The 18,793-nt window shown below is 38.1% G+C and overlaps 2 protein-coding genes across 3 annotated transcripts; one reads left to right on the top strand and one right to left on the bottom strand.

The window, feature by feature from the left end:
• Positions 1 to 471: 471 nt before the first annotated feature.
• On the bottom strand, positions 472 to 3,139 carry LOC101484148 (vacuolar protein sorting-associated protein 37D). Its single transcript, XM_004558226.3, has 4 exons — positions 2,978 to 3,139; positions 2,055 to 2,226; positions 1,892 to 1,965; positions 472 to 945 (listed from the first exon to the last, which is right to left on the bottom strand). Exons 1-4 carry the CDS (start codon positions 3,083 to 3,085, stop codon positions 547 to 549), a joined length of 753 nt encoding a protein of 250 aa, XP_004558283.1. The 5' UTR covers positions 3,086 to 3,139; the 3' UTR covers positions 472 to 546.
• An 810-nt stretch (positions 3,140 to 3,949) lies between these two features.
• Positions 3,950 to 14,611, top strand: camkk1b (calcium/calmodulin-dependent protein kinase kinase 1, alpha b). 2 transcript variants are annotated; one of them, XM_004558224.5, is made up of 17 exons: positions 3,950 to 4,060; positions 6,519 to 6,850; positions 6,942 to 6,989; positions 7,084 to 7,137; positions 7,223 to 7,274; positions 7,377 to 7,510; positions 9,271 to 9,307; positions 9,417 to 9,438; positions 9,578 to 9,666; positions 10,285 to 10,484; positions 10,647 to 10,700; positions 10,797 to 10,870; positions 11,398 to 11,485; positions 11,570 to 11,698; positions 12,198 to 12,301; positions 13,774 to 13,824; positions 14,185 to 14,609. In XM_004558224.5, exons 2-17 carry the CDS (start codon positions 6,596 to 6,598, stop codon positions 14,264 to 14,266), a joined length of 1,473 nt encoding a protein of 490 aa, XP_004558281.1. In that variant the 5' UTR covers positions 3,950 to 4,060; positions 6,519 to 6,595; the 3' UTR covers positions 14,267 to 14,609. The 2 variants fall into 2 exon arrangements, with proteins under 2 accessions (XP_004558281.1, XP_004558282.1); XM_004558225.5 differs by lacking the exon at positions 13,774 to 13,824 and having other exon boundaries at positions 14,185 to 14,611.
• Positions 14,612 to 18,793: the final 4,182 nt, after the last annotated feature.

The raw sequence follows: 18,793 nt of genomic DNA, 5'->3' as shown, positions 1-18,793 counted from the left end.
ACACAGATCTGGTGTGCAAAAGATTAAAAAAAGAAAAGAAAACGCTACCTTTCAGGATTTCAAGGTCTTCATAGAGTTGTGAGGCTTCAAAAGATGTGTAACTCAAAGTACAGCAGCAGAGTAAATACATTAGGAACTGTTTCTGAGGGGAGTTGGATGATCCCCCCCCCCCCCCCAAAAAAAAATAAAATAAAATAAATAAAACTCTGAGCTATGAAGCGCTTTATCTTTAGTCACTTTGCATTTGGTAGCTTCTTTAAAATGTCCATGTTAAGTTTGTTGAGGGTGATTTAAGTGGCTGGTCAGTCATCAGTCCAAACAAGCTGAAAATTAACTAATTCTGGTCCCTGCACAGTTAAATAAATGGTCTAGTCCCCAAAGAACCCCTTTCTGCAGAATAAACAATAAACCTGCTGAGTTTTTTTCTGATATAACTGAATATATTCTTCTACCCATGCTTTACTGTTTTTCAATATTTATTTTATTTATTTATTTATTACAACAAACACATTAATCCAGACTAAATTTGATTAAAAATCCATGACTTCAGTGCGGTGCTGGTTGGTGCCTCCTCGGCTGCACGTTCAGTGGCTGAAGACGGATGGGTTTGCGGCCTCGGAGGTGCACTCCCATTCGAAGGAGCTCATCCTCATCAGAGCAAAACAGCGAAGGCTGGATACAGGGGACAGTGTTTATGTGGGCGCCAAGCACCAGTAGGAATGGAGGTAAGACAGCAGCTGTGGTCAAACTGACCTGCTCAGGAAGGCCCAGAGACAAATAGTGAGCCTCACTGAGCCTTTGTGCTGTTTTTGTTTCATTTCGGATTATCTCCTGCAGGTTCTTCATCAGGACCAACCTGATGTGGTGGAGTTTCTGGGAGCTGACAAAGAGCTCCAAAAAATCTTGTATTGCTGTCTTTCCATCTGTAAACCTCTGAAACAGTAGCTGTGAGACAGAAACACATACAGAAGGCGTTTTGCAGAGCACAACTTGGCTCCAGCATCAATCTGAAATGTTTGTGGGTATTAAAGTGGGAAAAATGTAGCTTGCTGTTCATATATATTTGGAAACTGACACAAGTTTTTTTTTTTTAACTGTTTAATGAAACATATTCCAATGGCAGTTATATAATGGACATGGGCATACTGTCTAGACTCTTAGCTTTCATTTGAAGGTATCAACATTCAAATTGGATGAAGGGTTTAGGAGTTTCAGCTCCTTAACATGTGCCACCCTCTTTTTAAAAGAACCAAAAGTAATTGGACAATTGACTCAAAGTCTATTTCAAGGGCAGGTGTGGGCAATTCCTTCATTATGTCATTGTCAATTAAGCAGATAAAAAGCCTGGAGTTGATTTGAGGTGTGGTGCTTGCATTTGGAAGATTTAGCTGTGAACAGACAACATGGGTCAATGCAGGTGAAACAAGCCATCCTTAAGTTGCTAAAATAGAAAAATTTTGGTTTTGTACAAAACTAAAATTAGAAAAACATTGTCTCTGTCCAAATACTTTTTGACCAAACTCTATATATTTATTGTGTTTTAGGACTATTTTTATAATGGGATAATAGTTTGCCACAACTTTGCCAGACAGAGTGAACATATTGAGCCAACGCAGGGATATTACTCCTGAATTAATATAAATGTGAAAAAAACAAAAGAATCCTGTGTTTTGTTTATTTTTTTTTTTATTTACTTGGCAAACCTTTCATTCCTACAGATCTTGATCCTGCAGATCTTTCTGATGTAATGCAGTGAGATTTAGTTACTATCGTCTTATTAACAACAAGGTATTTGAGTGTGTTATTAAAGAAAATACTTCACTGATCACAGATCAACAAAGTGGCTCTGCAAATTATTAAAAAAAAAACCCCCATAACATTGTTTCCTCACCTCAGACTCCTCCTCTGCATGTCTGATCTTGTTCAGGAGACACCAGTGAGCATAATGAACACTGTATTTTTCTGCTATAATGAGAAATGAAAGTGTTTCAGCATGTTGTCTAAATAGTTTTTGGACAGGCAAAGAAAATCAGACCAGAAGGGCTTTCACTTACCGAGTTGATCTTGTTTGGCCTGAATGATGCTTCTGAGTTTCTTCAGCTCCTTGTACTTCACTGCAAGCAGCAGCTTTGCATCTCTAAATTTGGGTTTCTGGCTAAGATTGACTTTGGCCAGGTTTTGATTTGAAATCCGTGTCTTTTGCGCAGCCTGCTGGAGCCTCTGAAACTAAAAAAGCACCACATCTTGTTTTAGAAACAAGAAATGAATTAGTGCTGTGCTTTTCCCCTATATGTGCAAAAGTAAACAACAGCAGACCCAAGATGTTTGATTGATTAATCAACTGGGAGGAATGTATTAGTCGCTATTATAATGTTTGTTTAAATCTCTTTTTTAAAGCAATAAATATTAAATGCTTGATAGTCAAAGATTATAAAATGGAAGAGGTCCTACTGTGAATTTATGATGATAATAATAATTAGTTGATGATTTTATAACACTGACGAATAGTAGGACATTGACAGGGACCATTTTTATGTAACAAGTATGAATATTTTTAATATTTCTTAGAGTATTTTACTGTGTGTCATTAATACTTCGCAGAAGTAGAGTAACCTACTTAACACATTTACCACCCAATGCCCTCAATTAACCATGTTGGTAATTACGAAAATAATTTTCTCCCTGTCTTTATTTACATGTGTGCACATTATATTTGTAGTTTTAACATATAATTATTGTTTTTATCCATCAATTTTGGAATAAATTTGGAGTAACAAATTATAAAGCATATTAACATTTTTCTTTTTATTAAGATGCCAAATTACAGTTATTTACTTCACTTATTTACTTCTCGGAGATCTCAAGGGTGCAGGCTCAAATTTGGGAAACGTGGTCTAATGAATTTGTTAAGCGCTGCACTTTTAAAAGAATCCGAATACTTCTTATTCGTGTTAGTTTAAACATCTTTTTCACTCACCTTTTCACTGCTCCTGGCCATGTGAGTTATTTTGTCCTCGTCTTCCAGCAGCTCTCGCAGCTCTCTGGTTCTGCGGACGCCGAAGTGAAACCGGACCGGCAGAGACATGCTGACCGTCCGTGCTCTGGATGCTCTCTGTCTCCTCAGTATAACACCTGCTGGCTCCTGAAGCGTCCTTCGGGAGCTGTTGATGCTGCATTCAAAGACAGTCAGAGGTTATACTACTGCAGAACTTGTGGAAGTAAACATGAATCTTCCTTTGAAAGTTTGACATCCTGGAGAAAGAAATGTTTTGCATTTTTTTTTTTTTGTAATTTTTGCTACTTTCTGCCGAAAGTAGTTAAACTAAAACATATTTATGTTTTAGTTTAACTTAAATAATAACTTTAGTTATTGGTTAAATAATAGCCAATAACTAAATTGGTAAAAATGCTTCTTTAAGCTTGTGTGAACCTTTCACACAAAAAGGTCTGTGTGGTTTTCTTTGGGAGTGTCTTAAAACTGAGTTTGAATGTGTAAAAATCACTGAAACACATCATCTATTAATGAATCAAGGACTTGGGAAAAAGCCTTTGAAGATAATGCTGGTAGTTATTTATTCTTGTCAATAAATTACATAAATAGTTTCCTTGCCATGCTTAATATTTGTTCAAGATGAGTTCTAGAGAATTTCAAAATAATTTAAAAGAATTGTAACTTGTAATGATTAAAGACCTTAGTATTTATATACTGCATACTTTTTATATAAATCTGCTGTATTTATCACAGTAAAGGATGAAAAGAAAACGGCAGTGCACAGCATATTGTGAGAGTGTGTGTTGTTGACATATTGTCGCTATCACTGTGGGATTATTCTTGGTTTTGTGTGTCTCTGTTGTCTAGCCTTGTCCTGTCTTGATCACCCTGTCAACATGACCACTGCTGCCCTCAGAATAACTGAGGCTATATGTAGCCTCAGTTAATCCTTAAGTCCAGCGCTGCCGTCCGTCAGTGAAAGTCCTGCACTGAGACTGAGAGGCGCTTCATGGCCAGACAACATTCAGATTTACCACCACAGCTCTGAACACAGGACATGTCCACTGGGTGAGGAAGCGATTCTGCTTGTACTTAATTTTTTAAAATTTTGCATAGTGATGTGTTTTACTGTGTGTGTGGTATGCTGAAGACGGCTCTAATGAGGTTATAGGGTTTTATTTTAGGTTTTTTTTGCATTTCTTAGGTCCTTTTCTCCTTTTTAAAAATTTATAACAACATTACTTTTTAAATGTGCAAATTGTGTCGTCTTGAAATATTACAGATCTTCACAAAAAGCTTTGCAGTTCTCAGTTTTGCATTATGGGCAACAGAAGTCTTGCTCATAAAGAGTTAACCTTCAGATTGTTAGGATTTCTCCTTTTCTGTGTCTTTGCCTTTGTTTCTGTTCACATCACTTCTTATCTTATCTATGCTTGTGCTGGAGTTTGCAGAAGTCATTATTTATATAACTCCAAACTCCTCAAAGGATTATTTCAACTCACAAACCACAAACGGGCCTTTCTCTTAACCAGACTTTCTATTTGCACAAAAAGCACAACACATTTTATTGTTCGCAAAAGTTTGCAGAAAAAGTGTGAAAAGAGTCCTGTGAGTCTGTGATTGCTGCATGTTGTGAGTAAATAAGAAATAATTATGGCATGGAGGGGATGAACAACAACTAATAAACAAGGTTAGGTTGATATTTCGAGTTTTTTTGTACGTAAGTTTAAAAGTTAGTCCTCTGAAGTATGGCTTCAGAGCAATCACTTGAATTTTAATTTTGCTAGTTATTAAAACAAAATCACTGATGTGAAACTCTCATTTTGACACGATGTGCTAAAAGCTGTCCTTTCACTTTTCAGCACATCTCTTTTCATTTTTTCTGTCCCTCCATGAAATTGTGATTTTTCTTTCACAGTACATGAGCTGTAGTTTGAAGTATTGTGATTATTCAATGTCTCATTAGTTATCACTGCACCGACCTGAAGTGAACAGTCACTTGTTTTGGTTACGGGCAGTTTTTTGCTAAGACTGCAAAGACTCCTGAGACAGTTAATGTTCATGTGTTTTCAGTGTTACAGGACAAACATTACTTTCTGTTTCTGGGTTCTGGTTCCTGGTTGGATTTTATTCTTATTCATTTCTTGTGTTTGTAGTGTCCCAGTGTTTCTGTCTTTTCCTCTCTGTCTTGCCTTACGTTGGTAGTTTCTCCTCCCTGTGTGTCATCTCACTCATCTGTACTTTATCTCATCGTCTTCACTCACTCCTTTTCCATGTGTGACTTGTCTCCTCCTGTCTGAGTGTCCTTGTTTGCGATTTCCCGCCCTGTCTTAATTGTCTTGTTGTGTAATCAGTCCTCTGTATATAATTAGTCACGTCTTTCCTTTTGTCCTTTGTCAACAAGTCTGTTTTGGCTCCCGCTAACTCTTATGATCTGAAAACCTCATCCAGATCATAAGAGCCCAATTTTGTTTTACACCTTTGGACTCTTGAAACTGCATTTTTCTCCTTTTACTACTGAAGACCAAATTTACCACATCTTCACGTGACACTTTAACATCAGATTGTTTATATTTTACCCTCAACTCTTATGCAGTCAAATAACAACAACATTGCTGGGCTTCTTCTTTATTCCACAAATTCTGGTGCCTACATTACCCACAATGCAACAGTTGCTGCGGCTTTAGTGCAGAAATAAATCTAAAAATATCAAGGCATCCTGCTGTTTTAAAGTCACAAAAATCATATAAGGAGATTTTTGGATATTATTGCATGTTTGTATATTTCAATAACAGAACACTTAAGAACAGTTGTGCAAAGTAATTAAACCCAACATTTCAATAGTTCAACTTTAAATTTTTCAAAAAAAGTGATAAAGGTGATAAATCTTGTGGTGACCTGGCTGCATTATGGTGTACTATATGATTAAATGTTTGCATACAAATAAAGAGATAACAGTTTTAATCCTACCTGTGTGCCTCCTTTAAGATTTACTATAAATGTTAAAAATCAGTCATTATTTTAGTTAATCTTCTGTCTCTATTGAATTTAAGGCAAAAATGTAACCAGATGCTCGGAAATGCCATAGCATTGTAGTCTTATCAAAAACAAATACAAAGACAGTCAGAAGGTCATAGTTACATCTACAGTGACAGTGTCACCCTGAGGCGTTAGCCAACATCCCACAATCTGTCTGTACAGACTCTAACAAGGTTGGAAAACCTGCTCCTTTAATGTGTGTCTTAATGAGAGGCAACATTGAACCTCATCGCCACAGATGTAGATGCACTGACTCTTGGTGCGGTCACAGCCAGCAATATTATGCATTAAGATGTTAATATTGTATTAAAATGCAGCAGAACATTTTTGTATGAATCAGAGCTGATGCAAATGTCAACACAGAAGTACTACTCAAAAAAAATCGAAGCAACATATTTGACAGAGGCTATGCAGTAGTACTTTCTTCCAGTCAAAGATCTCAGTATCAAAATCTCGTCATGCCTCTGTTTCTGCTTCAACCTGTCAGCACCATGATGCGTCCTCTAGCTCTTCACCAAAACATCTCTGGGACGCTGAGCTGTGAGTGAGTCAGAGTTAACCACCATGAGCGCTGACACCGTCAGCAGGCCAGAGCTGGAATTGGAGAACAACGGCGAGCTTGCTGACTTGGTGGCAGCCATGAACGTGGCCGCCAACCGTTTAACCCCTCCTAATGGCTACAGGTCGGGTGGTCCAAGGACCACCAACACCAACCGAATTCGCCTCTCAGACAGGAAAATGTCTCTGCAGGAGAGAGGGAGTCGCATGGCCCGACAGCCAACCATTGAGACCAAACGTGTGTCAATCACTGGCGTTGATGTGAGATATTCTTACATAATTTTCACATTATTTTTAAATAATTTGATATTTTACTGATCAGATAATGGAATTCTATCCTTCACTTATGTAGGACTGTATCCAGCTTAACCAGTATAAACTAAAGGAAGAGATTGGAAAGGTAAATTAAAATCATGATATAGCATATACTCTGGTAATACAGAAGTGAGGGAATGCGATTTATGAACCTTTTTACCTTTGGTGTTTCACTCCAGGGTTCGTATGGAGTAGTGAAATTGGCTTATAATGAAGATTCAGAAGAGCACTATGTAAGTCAAAAGATTAAACTATACTGAAGAATTTACATGTCAGTTTGCCTTTATTACCACAATTTGCTTTATTTAATTCATTTAGGCAATGAAAGTAGTTTCAAAGAAGAAGCTGATGAGGCAGTGTGGATTTTTGCGTGAGTGAATAAGTATTCTTAGTCATAAGTATTAATTCCCTTTTGGCATTTTTGCTGTGGTTTTAGTGGTTATGTGTGTGTATGTATGTGTATACATTCCAGGCCGCCTGCCAACCTCAGGGTCAAAGTCACAGCAGGATCCGTTCCCTAAAGCCGCCTTGCCTCTGGAGAGCGTGTACAAGGAGATCGCCATCCTGAAGAAACTGGACCATCATAATGTTGTCAAACTGATCGAGGTTGGTACGAGGACTCAGTCTTACAATCTCATTGGAAGCTTAGAACAACACAAATAAACACGACAAACATTTCAGCTTTGAATGAAAGTTGTGCTGAAGTATGCACGATATTGAATGCAATAAACACTTTATAATAGAAAAGTCTTTTTCTGCTTTTAATACAGAGCGGAATGCAACTTTGGATTGGATAATATGTTGGATTAAGGTTCAAGCAGAGATGCAGGGAAATGGTGGCTTACACAGAGTCACAGAGTGATTCCCCACAGAAGTGACATCTTCAACATGCTTCGTATCATGAGCTGTTATTTGATCCAGGAAAAAGGCAGATATTAGATAGTGTTGGTGGGTGGTTTAAGCCCCTTCGCAATGGTACACACTAATGTATGTTAATATCAGGCTTTTGTCTTGAATTCTCCCAGTGGATTCACTCTGTAGTAATCACTGATATTTATTCTTTCTAGAAAACATAACGAGCAACTTCTAAAGTTGTCCCTGCTGTTGGCAGCTTCAAACCTCCAGCAATGGACTAAAAAGAATCTGCTCACATCTGGTTTTTGTCTTCAGTTCGGTACCATAAACATTGCTGGGTGAAATGATTCTGCATTAGTGACTGGTGTAAGGTCCAACTCCAGTCTGCAGTGATGGAAACATCTCACGGCTGATTTAGACTTCGGCAGTGAATCTTCGTAGAGCTTATGACGTAACCTATGTATGTGGTTGACGCGGTTGCCAGCATGCATCCCTGTGTGTAGTGTTAATTACATTGTGGTCACGGCCCAGTATTTTATGTGGTGCCAGCCACAATAGAAACAAATAAAAAAAACCCTCTGATGTATTTCCCTGGTGGGGCAGGTTTTTTTTTTTTTGTGTGTTTTTTTTTCTCTGGAGGAAAACATATCTATTGCTCAGGTTTTTCCACATCTTTGAACATTCCCTCACATTCACGTCAATCGTTTTTCAAAATCTCCCTTCAAGAATTGTGGACATATTATGCTGAGGCAATGTTGTTATTTTCTTACTGATACACTCAAAAACTGAGGCTGGAAATGCACAGGAGGAGTAGAAAATAGGCCAATTCAGCCTGAATCAATGAGAGGTGTAGGTACATTTTCAGAGCGCTGGACGTCAGGTTACATTTTAAGATTTTAGAGCGTCTTGGGGTTAAAACGTACCTACAGTGTAGATTTAACAGAGGCTAGTTACCAGGTGAGGGCAGCACTATTGCCTCACAGCAGTGGGTTCAAACCCGAGTACTGACCGCTCTTCTGTGTGGAGTTTGCATGTTCACCCTGTGCCTGAGCCCTGGTTGCTCTTGCCGATGAAAAACATGCCAGATTAACTGTGCCTGTGTCATCCCATCATTAATCTGATAATTTACACTTCCTGGTTGTATTAATGTAGAAAACCAAAACCATCTATTTCTTCTATCCCTGTTTGAGTCAGTCTTTGTAAAAGATGTTTAAAAACAAACAAACACTGTAACTGTGTCACTGGCCTTTGTGCTGCTTCCTTGTGCTTAAAATGTGCTTGTGGTGGACAGAACGATAGACTAGAAAAAGACTAAACTTTCTCCACTAGCAAAGGGAAAGGAGCCAAAGACTTATTATTTTAATAATGATGATGATGATGATGATGATGATGATGATGATGATGATGATGATAATAGTAGTAGTAGTAATAATGATGATAATAATAATGATAATAATAATAATAATAATAATATTACTATTATTATAAACATCAGTTACTGTGTGTTCCAGGTGCTGGATGATCCTGATGAAGATGGACTTCACATGGGTAGGCAATAATTTATATTTATTATAATTTATGAATCTATTTTGCTGCAATACTGTTTTCAATAAGAAGGCAAGAAGTCATTAAAATCTCATTTTAATCTGTCTTCAAGCCTTCGAATTGGTGACAAAAGGGTATGTTGTTGTGCTTTCATGTATTCTATTGAGCTCTGAATTGGGATTTTATTGAGTTGGGGATGCCACCATGATGATTAGATACAGCATGACTATTTAATGTAAGTTTCTGCTTTTGTGCACCTCTCATGTTGGTCAGACCGGTGATGGAGGTGCCTACTGACAACCCTCTAACGGAGCAGCAGGCTCGCTTTTACTTCAGAGACGTTGTCCTTGGAATAGAGTACTGTAAGTACACAGACTTTCTGACACATTTCTATCTGATTTTACATATCTGTTCAGTTGCATTCACTTCACTCATAAGCCTCAAGGCAGGAATGGGTGAATATCTGTGTCTACAATTTGTTTCCATATGAAATTAAGCCCAAATGATCGTTCCTGTCACAGCTACACATTTCAAAACGATTAGCAGCTTAACTAAGTTGATTTTACTAACTGCAAATATGTTCATCATGAGCTTTTACAATATCAAGCTGAGGTGTGTGGAGACCAAAAGCAGTCAGGATCTGTCTCAGATCCAGGAAGACACCCTGGACAGGAGGATGTCCTCAATTGTGTCTCTTCAGTAGCTTGGGAATGATTCAGTATCCTGCTGGAAAAGCTGGAGGATGTCTTTGGGGCAGTGAAGTCTGGTGTTTCTGCTTTGACAGCTGCCCCATGATCTGGGTCAGATAAGCTGTTGGATAATATTTGACTTTAAAAGAAAAATATTTGAGAAAATATTCAAAGGTTAATTTTAAGCTGTTTTTTAACTTTAGAATATAAAACTGTACATAAATAATAAACTTAACAGGAAAAATGTAAATGTAATGTAAATTAATGTTAAATCTATATTTTTTTGTGCAGTACACTACCAAAGGATTATTCACAGGGACATTAAACCATCTAATCTGCTGTTGGGAGATGATGGCCACGTCAAGATAGCAGACTTTGGTGTGAGCAAAGAGTTTGAGGGGACAGACGCCCTTCTGTCAAGCACAGCGGGGACGCCGGCCTTCATGGCTCCGGAGATGATGACCGAACACGAGCAGAGCTTCAGTGGAAAAGTGAGACAATCTTTTCCCTATTGGTCATCAGTGATTTAACTATGCTTTGATTTTACATATCAGGCTGTGTTAGTTGAGAGAAAGTATCAAGAAGTGATGCTTAGCGAACCAGCTGAGAGCCTTTCAGTGGTGTCACTGTGATCATTTGTGTTTATTTGCCAGGCATTAGACGTGTGGGCGATGGGAGTCACACTGTACTGCTTCGTCTTTGGGATGGTAAGCATGTTTGCAGCATGATGCTTGTAGATTAATACACTTTTACATCAGTCGTTTAACATTTGAATCCCTTTTCTTCTATTTTTCCTGCTTTAGTGTCCTTTTTATGATGAATACATAGTTTCTCTACACAACAAGATAAAGAACAAACCTGTGGAGTTTCCAGAGACGTAAGCAAACTGTAGGATTGTTCAGTAGACAATATCAGATTTTGACTTTCAAGGTTTGTGTAAATGTTCTATGTAGATACATAAGACTAAAATATAGTAGGACCAGTATGGGTTAAAATCGTAGTTTCTTATAGATTCATTGAATAGATTTCTCCTGAGATCAAGCAAAAAATGGGAACAAATCTATTTGCTTTTGGTCTCTGATCATTTATTTGATTATAATTTGTTATTTTCTTTATTCATAAATCTAGTTAAAGGTAAGGAGTCAGTAATTTGTGTTTTTACTTTAATTCATTTATCTTCTGTCAGCTAGCTGTTTTTTTTCATCGGCGCTTTAAATATTTTATAAACTTGTGCTCACTTGTTTAGCATTTTGGAACTTACTGACATTCAGTCTATAATGATTTGATATTTAATATTATTGTATAATATATTATTATTCATCAGTAGCTTCATGTCACATGTTAACATACCTAAATGTGTTTAATTCCTATCCACTTATTTTTCTGACTCTTTTATTTTGACAGGCCATTAATAAGTAATGAACTGAAGGAGCTCATTGAAAGGATGCTGGATAAAAACCCTGAAACAAGAATCACCATCCCAGAAATTAAGGTGAGAAGGAAAATCTATCACATCTACATCCTAGAATCACAGAAACAACATCAATTATAATGAACATATGTGGTCCGGATGCAGCTCCATCCGTGGGTGACAGAGAACGGTGCAAATCCTCTCCCTCTGGAGGAGGAGCACTGCACGGTTGTTGAGGTCACTGAGGAGGAGGTGCAGAACAGCATTAAACTCATCCCCAGCCTCTCCACTGTGGTGAGTCGCACACATCTGATTGATCATGCAAAGACCACAGTACCTGCAGCTGGCACTGTGGTCTTTGCAAAAAAAAAAAAAAAAGTAATGTATTGCGTGGCTGTAATTTGAATGTGTTAAAGTAACGCAACAACAACAATGAAAAGAAACAAAAACATCTCATCTGCATGTTTTAAATGGTAATCTGGTAGTAGAACTCAATTACTTCAGTCCTTTATGCTTCAAAACCACGCAAGAGAAAAGAGAGAAAGCACACAAAAGTAACAGTAAAATGGTTAAAAAAATCAGTGGGTTATTATGATTTTGAAGTGCTCAGACCTCCTGCCTCCAGAAGCATGCATTAGAAGACATATTGCATGCTTAACATTGCATGGGATAATTTTTTTAAATTATTTTTTCATTATATAATAGAATTAAAAACTAAGATTTGCAGCTTAACAGTTTACCAAAAATGTAAATCAAATGGGAATTCACTGATACTCTCTCTGATGTCCCTCAGATTCTTGTGAAGTCCATGCTGAGGAAGCGGTCTTTCAGTAATCCCTTTGAGTGTCAGGGCAGACGGGCGGAGAGGTCCATGTCTGCCCCTGGAGGTCTTCTTACGTAAGTAGCCTACTCTGCAAATCCTGCCTGCGCCGCTCTGCCAGACTGCCAGCTCTGCGATTAGGCCTCTAACAAAGCAAAGCAGCGAGCAGATGCTTGGATAAAAATAGATCAGTTCATATGTAGAGTCTCTTTCCCATATTACACATAGGAGATCTACAGTTCCAGCATATCAAGAGCATTAATCTTCAAATACCGAGTAGCTCTTACACTGTATTTGTTGTGTCCTTAAACGATCAGCAGGCAGGTAAAAGCATTTGTCCTCTCCTGATAAGCTAAGTGGGAGCCCCCGGTGGCAGCGGTAGTGGCTGCGCTGCTTTTGTTTTCCATTAACGGTCTGTGGGGGGCACAGCTAATTACGCCTCCATGAGAAGAGATGAGAAGCTACATCCTCCTCCACACTTACCCAGCTACCAGCAGTACTACAGCACAGAGCTGCAGTCTCCCACTCAGCAAAATATGTGAAGCCCATCTGACACATGTGATGAGTAAATACTGAAATCTTCTGATCATTTGAGCTAATAATGGCAACGCTTTTTAAATCAAATTAAAGGCAGAAATATTCCACACTCTGAAAGGTATTGATTGGCGCTCCAGCCAGCTTAAAGAAGATCAAAACTTTTTAGATTGATCTTCTTGGAGGGATGACGTAGTGCGGCACTTTGATCCAGGTCAGAATTAACTTCATGTTTAGCCTGAGCCAGGTTAATCTTCCAACGCATTATCATAGTATAATACTAACAAATGGGGTTGTTTTTTTTAGACATTTTTTAAAAAATTCCAGCACAAATTACAATATATTATTAATGGACGATCACAGAAGTAGATTTATTCTGTTTCTTCGTCTATTGCTTGATTTTATTTTGACTGCTTGTACGCTCAAGTTTTTCAGTCATTGGAAAAAAAACCTGGTGGGCAAAAATAGCTTAAAAAAGTGATCTTATTCATCTTATTTACGTATAACCACAAAATTAATGAATTGAACTCACTGATCTTTTTCTGCAGAGAACATGTCTATCAGTAAAATATGAAGCACTAGCCAGCAGCAAAAACAGCTACCATCACTCAAAATCTGGATAACAGCACCTCACAATCTTACACAGTAACACAATACATGTAAAAACTGAAATGTAAAAACAAAACTTTGCAAATGAATGACTTTCATTCTACACATAACACACCCAAAATCCACAACACGCTCTTTTGTACAGATTGAAAGAGTTGTTAAAGATTAAGGCTACAATTAAGATCAGCAGTTCCTGCACATCAGGCTGTAGCTTCACATTCATAAATATAAACAGACATATAGCTGTCATCAAATTTTTGATCTAACTCTCAAGCAAAAAAGCAATTTTCCCCAAAATTTCTGTCCACAACCAACTGCTGCGTTTCTAAAGTAAAATTTGTGTTTGTCATAAACTGCATTACAAACTTTAAATCCTGGCCTCTTACGTCACATCTCCTTCTTACAGTGGTTCTTGGGGCTTACTGGGGTCTTCGTCTCACCTTCATCCTTCCTTGAGGTAAATTTTTAAGCATTTAGGCTGAGCTCAGATGCTTCATACTTAGTGGAGCTCATCGGTTGTTTGTTCAACCTTAAGAGGATTTAGGAGGAACAAGACAACACAAATCTCTCAGCAACGAGCTGTACCAAAAATAAAAGGACACATGGCGTTGTTGACAACTGCTTTGTGTTGGCTTTTCCTCCCTCTTGCGTCCTATTGAGGTTGATGTTGGGGGGCAAGTGATAAGCTTTGCTGTGAAGGACGAGTACGCCATAACATTTGTAGTCTAGTGTGACCCCTCCTCCCTCCTCTTCCTCACATGCAATCTCACATAGTGCTGTACCTTCAACGACATGACTGAGCGTTTGTCGCCTGCAGGAAAGTCAGCAGAGAGGGAAGCAGAGAAGGAGAGTTGGAGGACTTGTATGAAGATGAAGCTTTTACAGAGAGTGCTGATTAATCTGGCTCACATGGATTTAAAACACAGAAAGTATGTTTTTGTACATTTATTTGTGTCTTTTTCTCTTAATTCTTTTGTTCGTTGTTGCTTTTGACATTAGAGGAGAAGATTGTGGTCATTTTGTAAATTTACTGAATATTCAAGTAAAGATTTGTAGTGCATGAAAATACAGAAAAAGATGATATTATCTTCCATCCAGGCTTAAAAAAGTAAATATACTCCATGAAGATGAAGATATTTTTACGTTTTCCTACAGCTGTTGAAGATAACAAAATATAAACTATTGAAACAATGACTGAATCACGTTTCTTCTGTCACGTTTAGTTTTGTTGCGTTGACTATTAAACACTAGATGGCAGCCTTGAGAAAACCTATTATTTCATAATGACTTTTATTTGAATGTTTCTAGGTTGACTATCAGTGGCTGCTACAGCTGTGCACGCATGAATGCACACTTCTTCATTACCACTATTTCTAATGATTCTGTATATCGGCTGCTCTTCATGCTTTTGACCAGTAGAGGGAAGCATTATGCAGCAATTATACAAACTCAAACTCAACAACCTGCCCTGTATATATACAGGGCACACACACACATATATATCTATATATATATATATATATATATATATATATATATATATATATATGTGTGTGTGTGTGTGTGTGTATATATATACACACACACACACATATATATATATCCTTAAGCTGAAAAATATAGGGAGAATCATTTTTTCTTAAATGATCAATCACGTTTATTTGCCACTGTTAAGATGTTTTATCCGGAGTGTATTATATCACAACCCTCCTCTCTTCTTGTGCAGCAAAAATAGATGTTTCAGTAGTGAGGACGAGGCGTGATGCTGCAAAATTTAAAATCCCTGAGCAAGAGTGCCACTGCCAATCACCATCACAGCTTCACAGTAACAGCACAACGCCCTGATCAGCACAGATTTCAAGTTTATCGCACTGAGCTGGATTTAGAGAGGCAGGCTTCACCGTAGTACAGGTGGGCTGAAGGTTTTTCTGGGGTTGCGTGTAGTAGGTGGAACAATATCTCTGATAGTCTGAACAGCAGAATATGGAAAAGATACAAAGGCAACAAGTAGAGAGTAAAAAAAAAAGGAAAAGGTAAAGACCAATAAAAGAGATATGAGCTGGTACCATGTGATTGCGGTGGAGAAGCTCGAACACAGAGCTCACATTGTCAAAGGAGCTCCAGATAAAGGTGTAGAGCTCGGGTTTGATGAGTTGTTGCTTGCTTCTAACTACATGATGAGATGTTACATTGGCTCTTTCAATAGATTATGAAGTCATCTGTCTCTCTCATCTTCATCTGTCTGACCATGTTAATCAGACAAAACATACTCTTCGCATCTCTCTATTCTCCCTCTACACTGCTGTGGTAGAATACCTGATTTAGCACCCATGTTTTACAGGATGAACATCAGAGCTATTGATAATCTTTTAACATATTTTATTTCAAATAAAAAAGATGTTCCTGTACGTGTTTCTCAATAAAACCCCATTCATGTTCACCAATTATTTTGAGTCAGACAAAGGAAAAGTTAAATCAGACAGTGATATAATGCCATGAGTGTCAAATCTAATTAACAGTTCCATTTTCAAAACAAGAATAATAAAATTAAATATCAGGATGAGTTTGTCATTGTCCATTAAATAGGCTTGATTTCAAGTGGATTATTCTATTTCCTGACTTGCAGAAAAAAAGTGGCACAGTTTAAAGTACAACATTATAAATAAGAGTTAAATCTTAAAGAATAATAGAGAGAAATTGTCACCAGAGCGTGAACAGCTAAAGCTAATTAACCCCCTTTTCTTTCAATTAATAAAGATACTTTAATGCTCCAGAATCTTAGTAACTCTGTTTTAATATTACATAACAAAAAACAGCTGAATCTCAGTTTGTAACCAAAAGAAAGACTGGCCCGATTAATCGTGTTAATCTTTTTGCTCACTTGATGACAATTTATACTCCTTGTTATCACCTGTTATTCATAAAAATGTATGGTAGTCTTTATATATTTTTAGCTGACACTAATCTGTTACATTTTAAAAATGCAATAGCAGTGATATAAATTATGGCACAGAGAGACTGGTCCCATTACTGTCAAAAGTATTTTCTCAGTTTAGCTATGAGCTCACCATACAGGGAGTGCAGAATTATTAGGCAAGTTGTATTTTTGAGGAATAATTTTATTATTGAACAACAACCATGTTCTCAATGAACCCAAAAAACTCATTAATATCAAAGCTGAATGTTTTTGGAAGTAGTTTTTAGTTTGTTTTTAGTTTTAGCTATTTTAGGGGGATATCTGTGTGTGCAGGTGACTATTACTGTGCATAATTATTAGGCAACTTAACAAAAAACAAATATATACCCATTTCAATTATTTATTTCTACCAGTGAAACCAATATAACATCTCCACATTCACAAATATACATTTCTGACATTCAAAAACAAAACAAAAACAAATCAGCGACCAATATAGCCACCTTTCTTTGCAAGGACACTCAAAAGCCTGCCATCCATGGATTCTGTCAGTGTTTTGATCTGTTCACCATCAACATTGCGTGCAGCAGCAACCACAGCCTCCCAGACACTGTTCAGAGAGGTGTACTGTTTTCCCTCCTTGTGAATCTCACATTTGATGATGGACCACAGGTTCTCAATGGGGTTCAGATCAGGTGAACAAGGAGGCCATGTCATTAGTTTTTCTTCTTTTATACCCTTTCTTGCCAGCCACGCTGTGGAGTACTTGGACGCGTGTGATGGAGCATTGTCCTGCATGAAAATCATGTTTTTCTTGAAGGATGCAGACTTCTTCCTGTACCACTGCTTGAAGAAGGTGTCTTCCAGAAACTGGCAGTAGGACTGGGAGTTGAGCTTGACTCCATCCTCAACCCGAAAAGGCCCCACAAGCTCATCTTTGATGATACCAGCCCAAACCAGTACTCCACCTCCACCTTGCTGGCGTCTGAGTCGGACTGGAGCTCTCTGCCCTTTACCAATCCAGCCACGGGCCCATCCATCTGGCCCATCAAGACTCACTCTCATTTCATCAGTCCATAAAACCTTAGAAAAACCAGTCTTGAGATATTTCTTGGCCCAGTCTTGACGTTTCAGCTTGTGTGTCCTGTTCAGTGGTGGTCGTCTTTTAGCCTTTCTTACCTTGGCCATGTCTCTGAGTATTGCACACCTTGTGCTTTTGGGCACTCCAGTGATGTTGCAGCTCTGAAATATGGCCAAACTGGTGGCAAGTGGCATCTTGGCAGCTGCACGCTTGACTTTTCTCAGTTCATGGGCAGTTATTTGGCGCCTTGGTTTTTCCACACGCTTCTTGCGACCCTGTTGACTATTTTGAATGAAACGCTTGATTGTTCGATGATCACGCTTCAGAAGCTTTGCAATTTTGAGACTGCTGCATCCCTCTGCAAGATATCTCACTATTTTTGACTTTTCTGAGCCTGTCAAGTCCTTCTTTTGACCCATTTTGCCAAAGGAAAGGACGTTGCCTAATAATTATGCACACCTGATATAGGGTGTTGATGTCATTAGACCACACCCCTTCTCATTACAGAGATGCACATCACCTAATATGCTTAATTGGTAGTAGGCTTTCGAGCCTATACAGCTTGGAGTAAGACAACATGCATGAAGAGGATGATGTGGACAAAATACTCATTTGCCTAATAATTCTGCACTCCCTGTATAGCACTCAACATATACAGCCATGTAAACGAGAGAATCTGCACAGCACCCTGTGTTAAAAGAAATCCTTACAGCTACGAGAGGTATTAGGAGGGTAAGTAGCAACCAGGTGCTAAAAATCAAATCCACTCGATTAATTAGTCTTCAGCAAGTGAGCACCTCTAAAAAAGCAGAAATGTTGTCAGTTTGCTGGTCTGGAGCATTCAGGTGTGTTACACAATCCCACAATCTTCAAAGATGTGGATATTCCAGCTCAGACTGTGCAATACTCAGAGAAACTATTACTATCCAAACTTAGACTCTACAGTGCTCAGTTAGCAAGTTAAATGTTAAAGTTCATAAAACTGCAATTAGAAAACAGACTGAGGAAGTATGGCTTCTCTATGAAAACAACATGGAAGCATACCTGAGATTTGCAAAGCTCCATTTGAACAAACCACAAGACTTCTGGAACAATGTCCTTTGGACAGATAAGGCCAAAGTGTTTGGCCATATTGCACAATGCACAGAGACTGATAAAGTCATACAGAAACTGATTACTTCAAGATATCACTGCTAAAGGTGGTTCTACAACCTACTGAATCATTGGTGTACTTTGTTTTACACAGGATTGCATAAAGTCCTGTGGAAACTTTTTTTCATGTGACGGTGACTCCCTAAACACATGATAGAGAGTGGTCACTGACTACAGGATCTTTCAAAAACCACTGTTAGCAGTAAGTACCAAGTTGGCAGCAAAGCTAAGCCCCTCCCAGGAATGCTTAGTGTTGAGAATATTATATCCAAACTT

This window comes from Maylandia zebra, linkage group LG14, assembly GCF_041146795.1.
Source record: "Maylandia zebra isolate NMK-2024a linkage group LG14, Mzebra_GT3a, whole genome shotgun sequence".
Taxonomy (NCBI): domain Eukaryota; kingdom Metazoa; phylum Chordata; class Actinopteri; order Cichliformes; family Cichlidae; genus Maylandia; species Maylandia zebra.
This window is presented reverse-complemented; position numbering and strand designations above follow the sequence as displayed.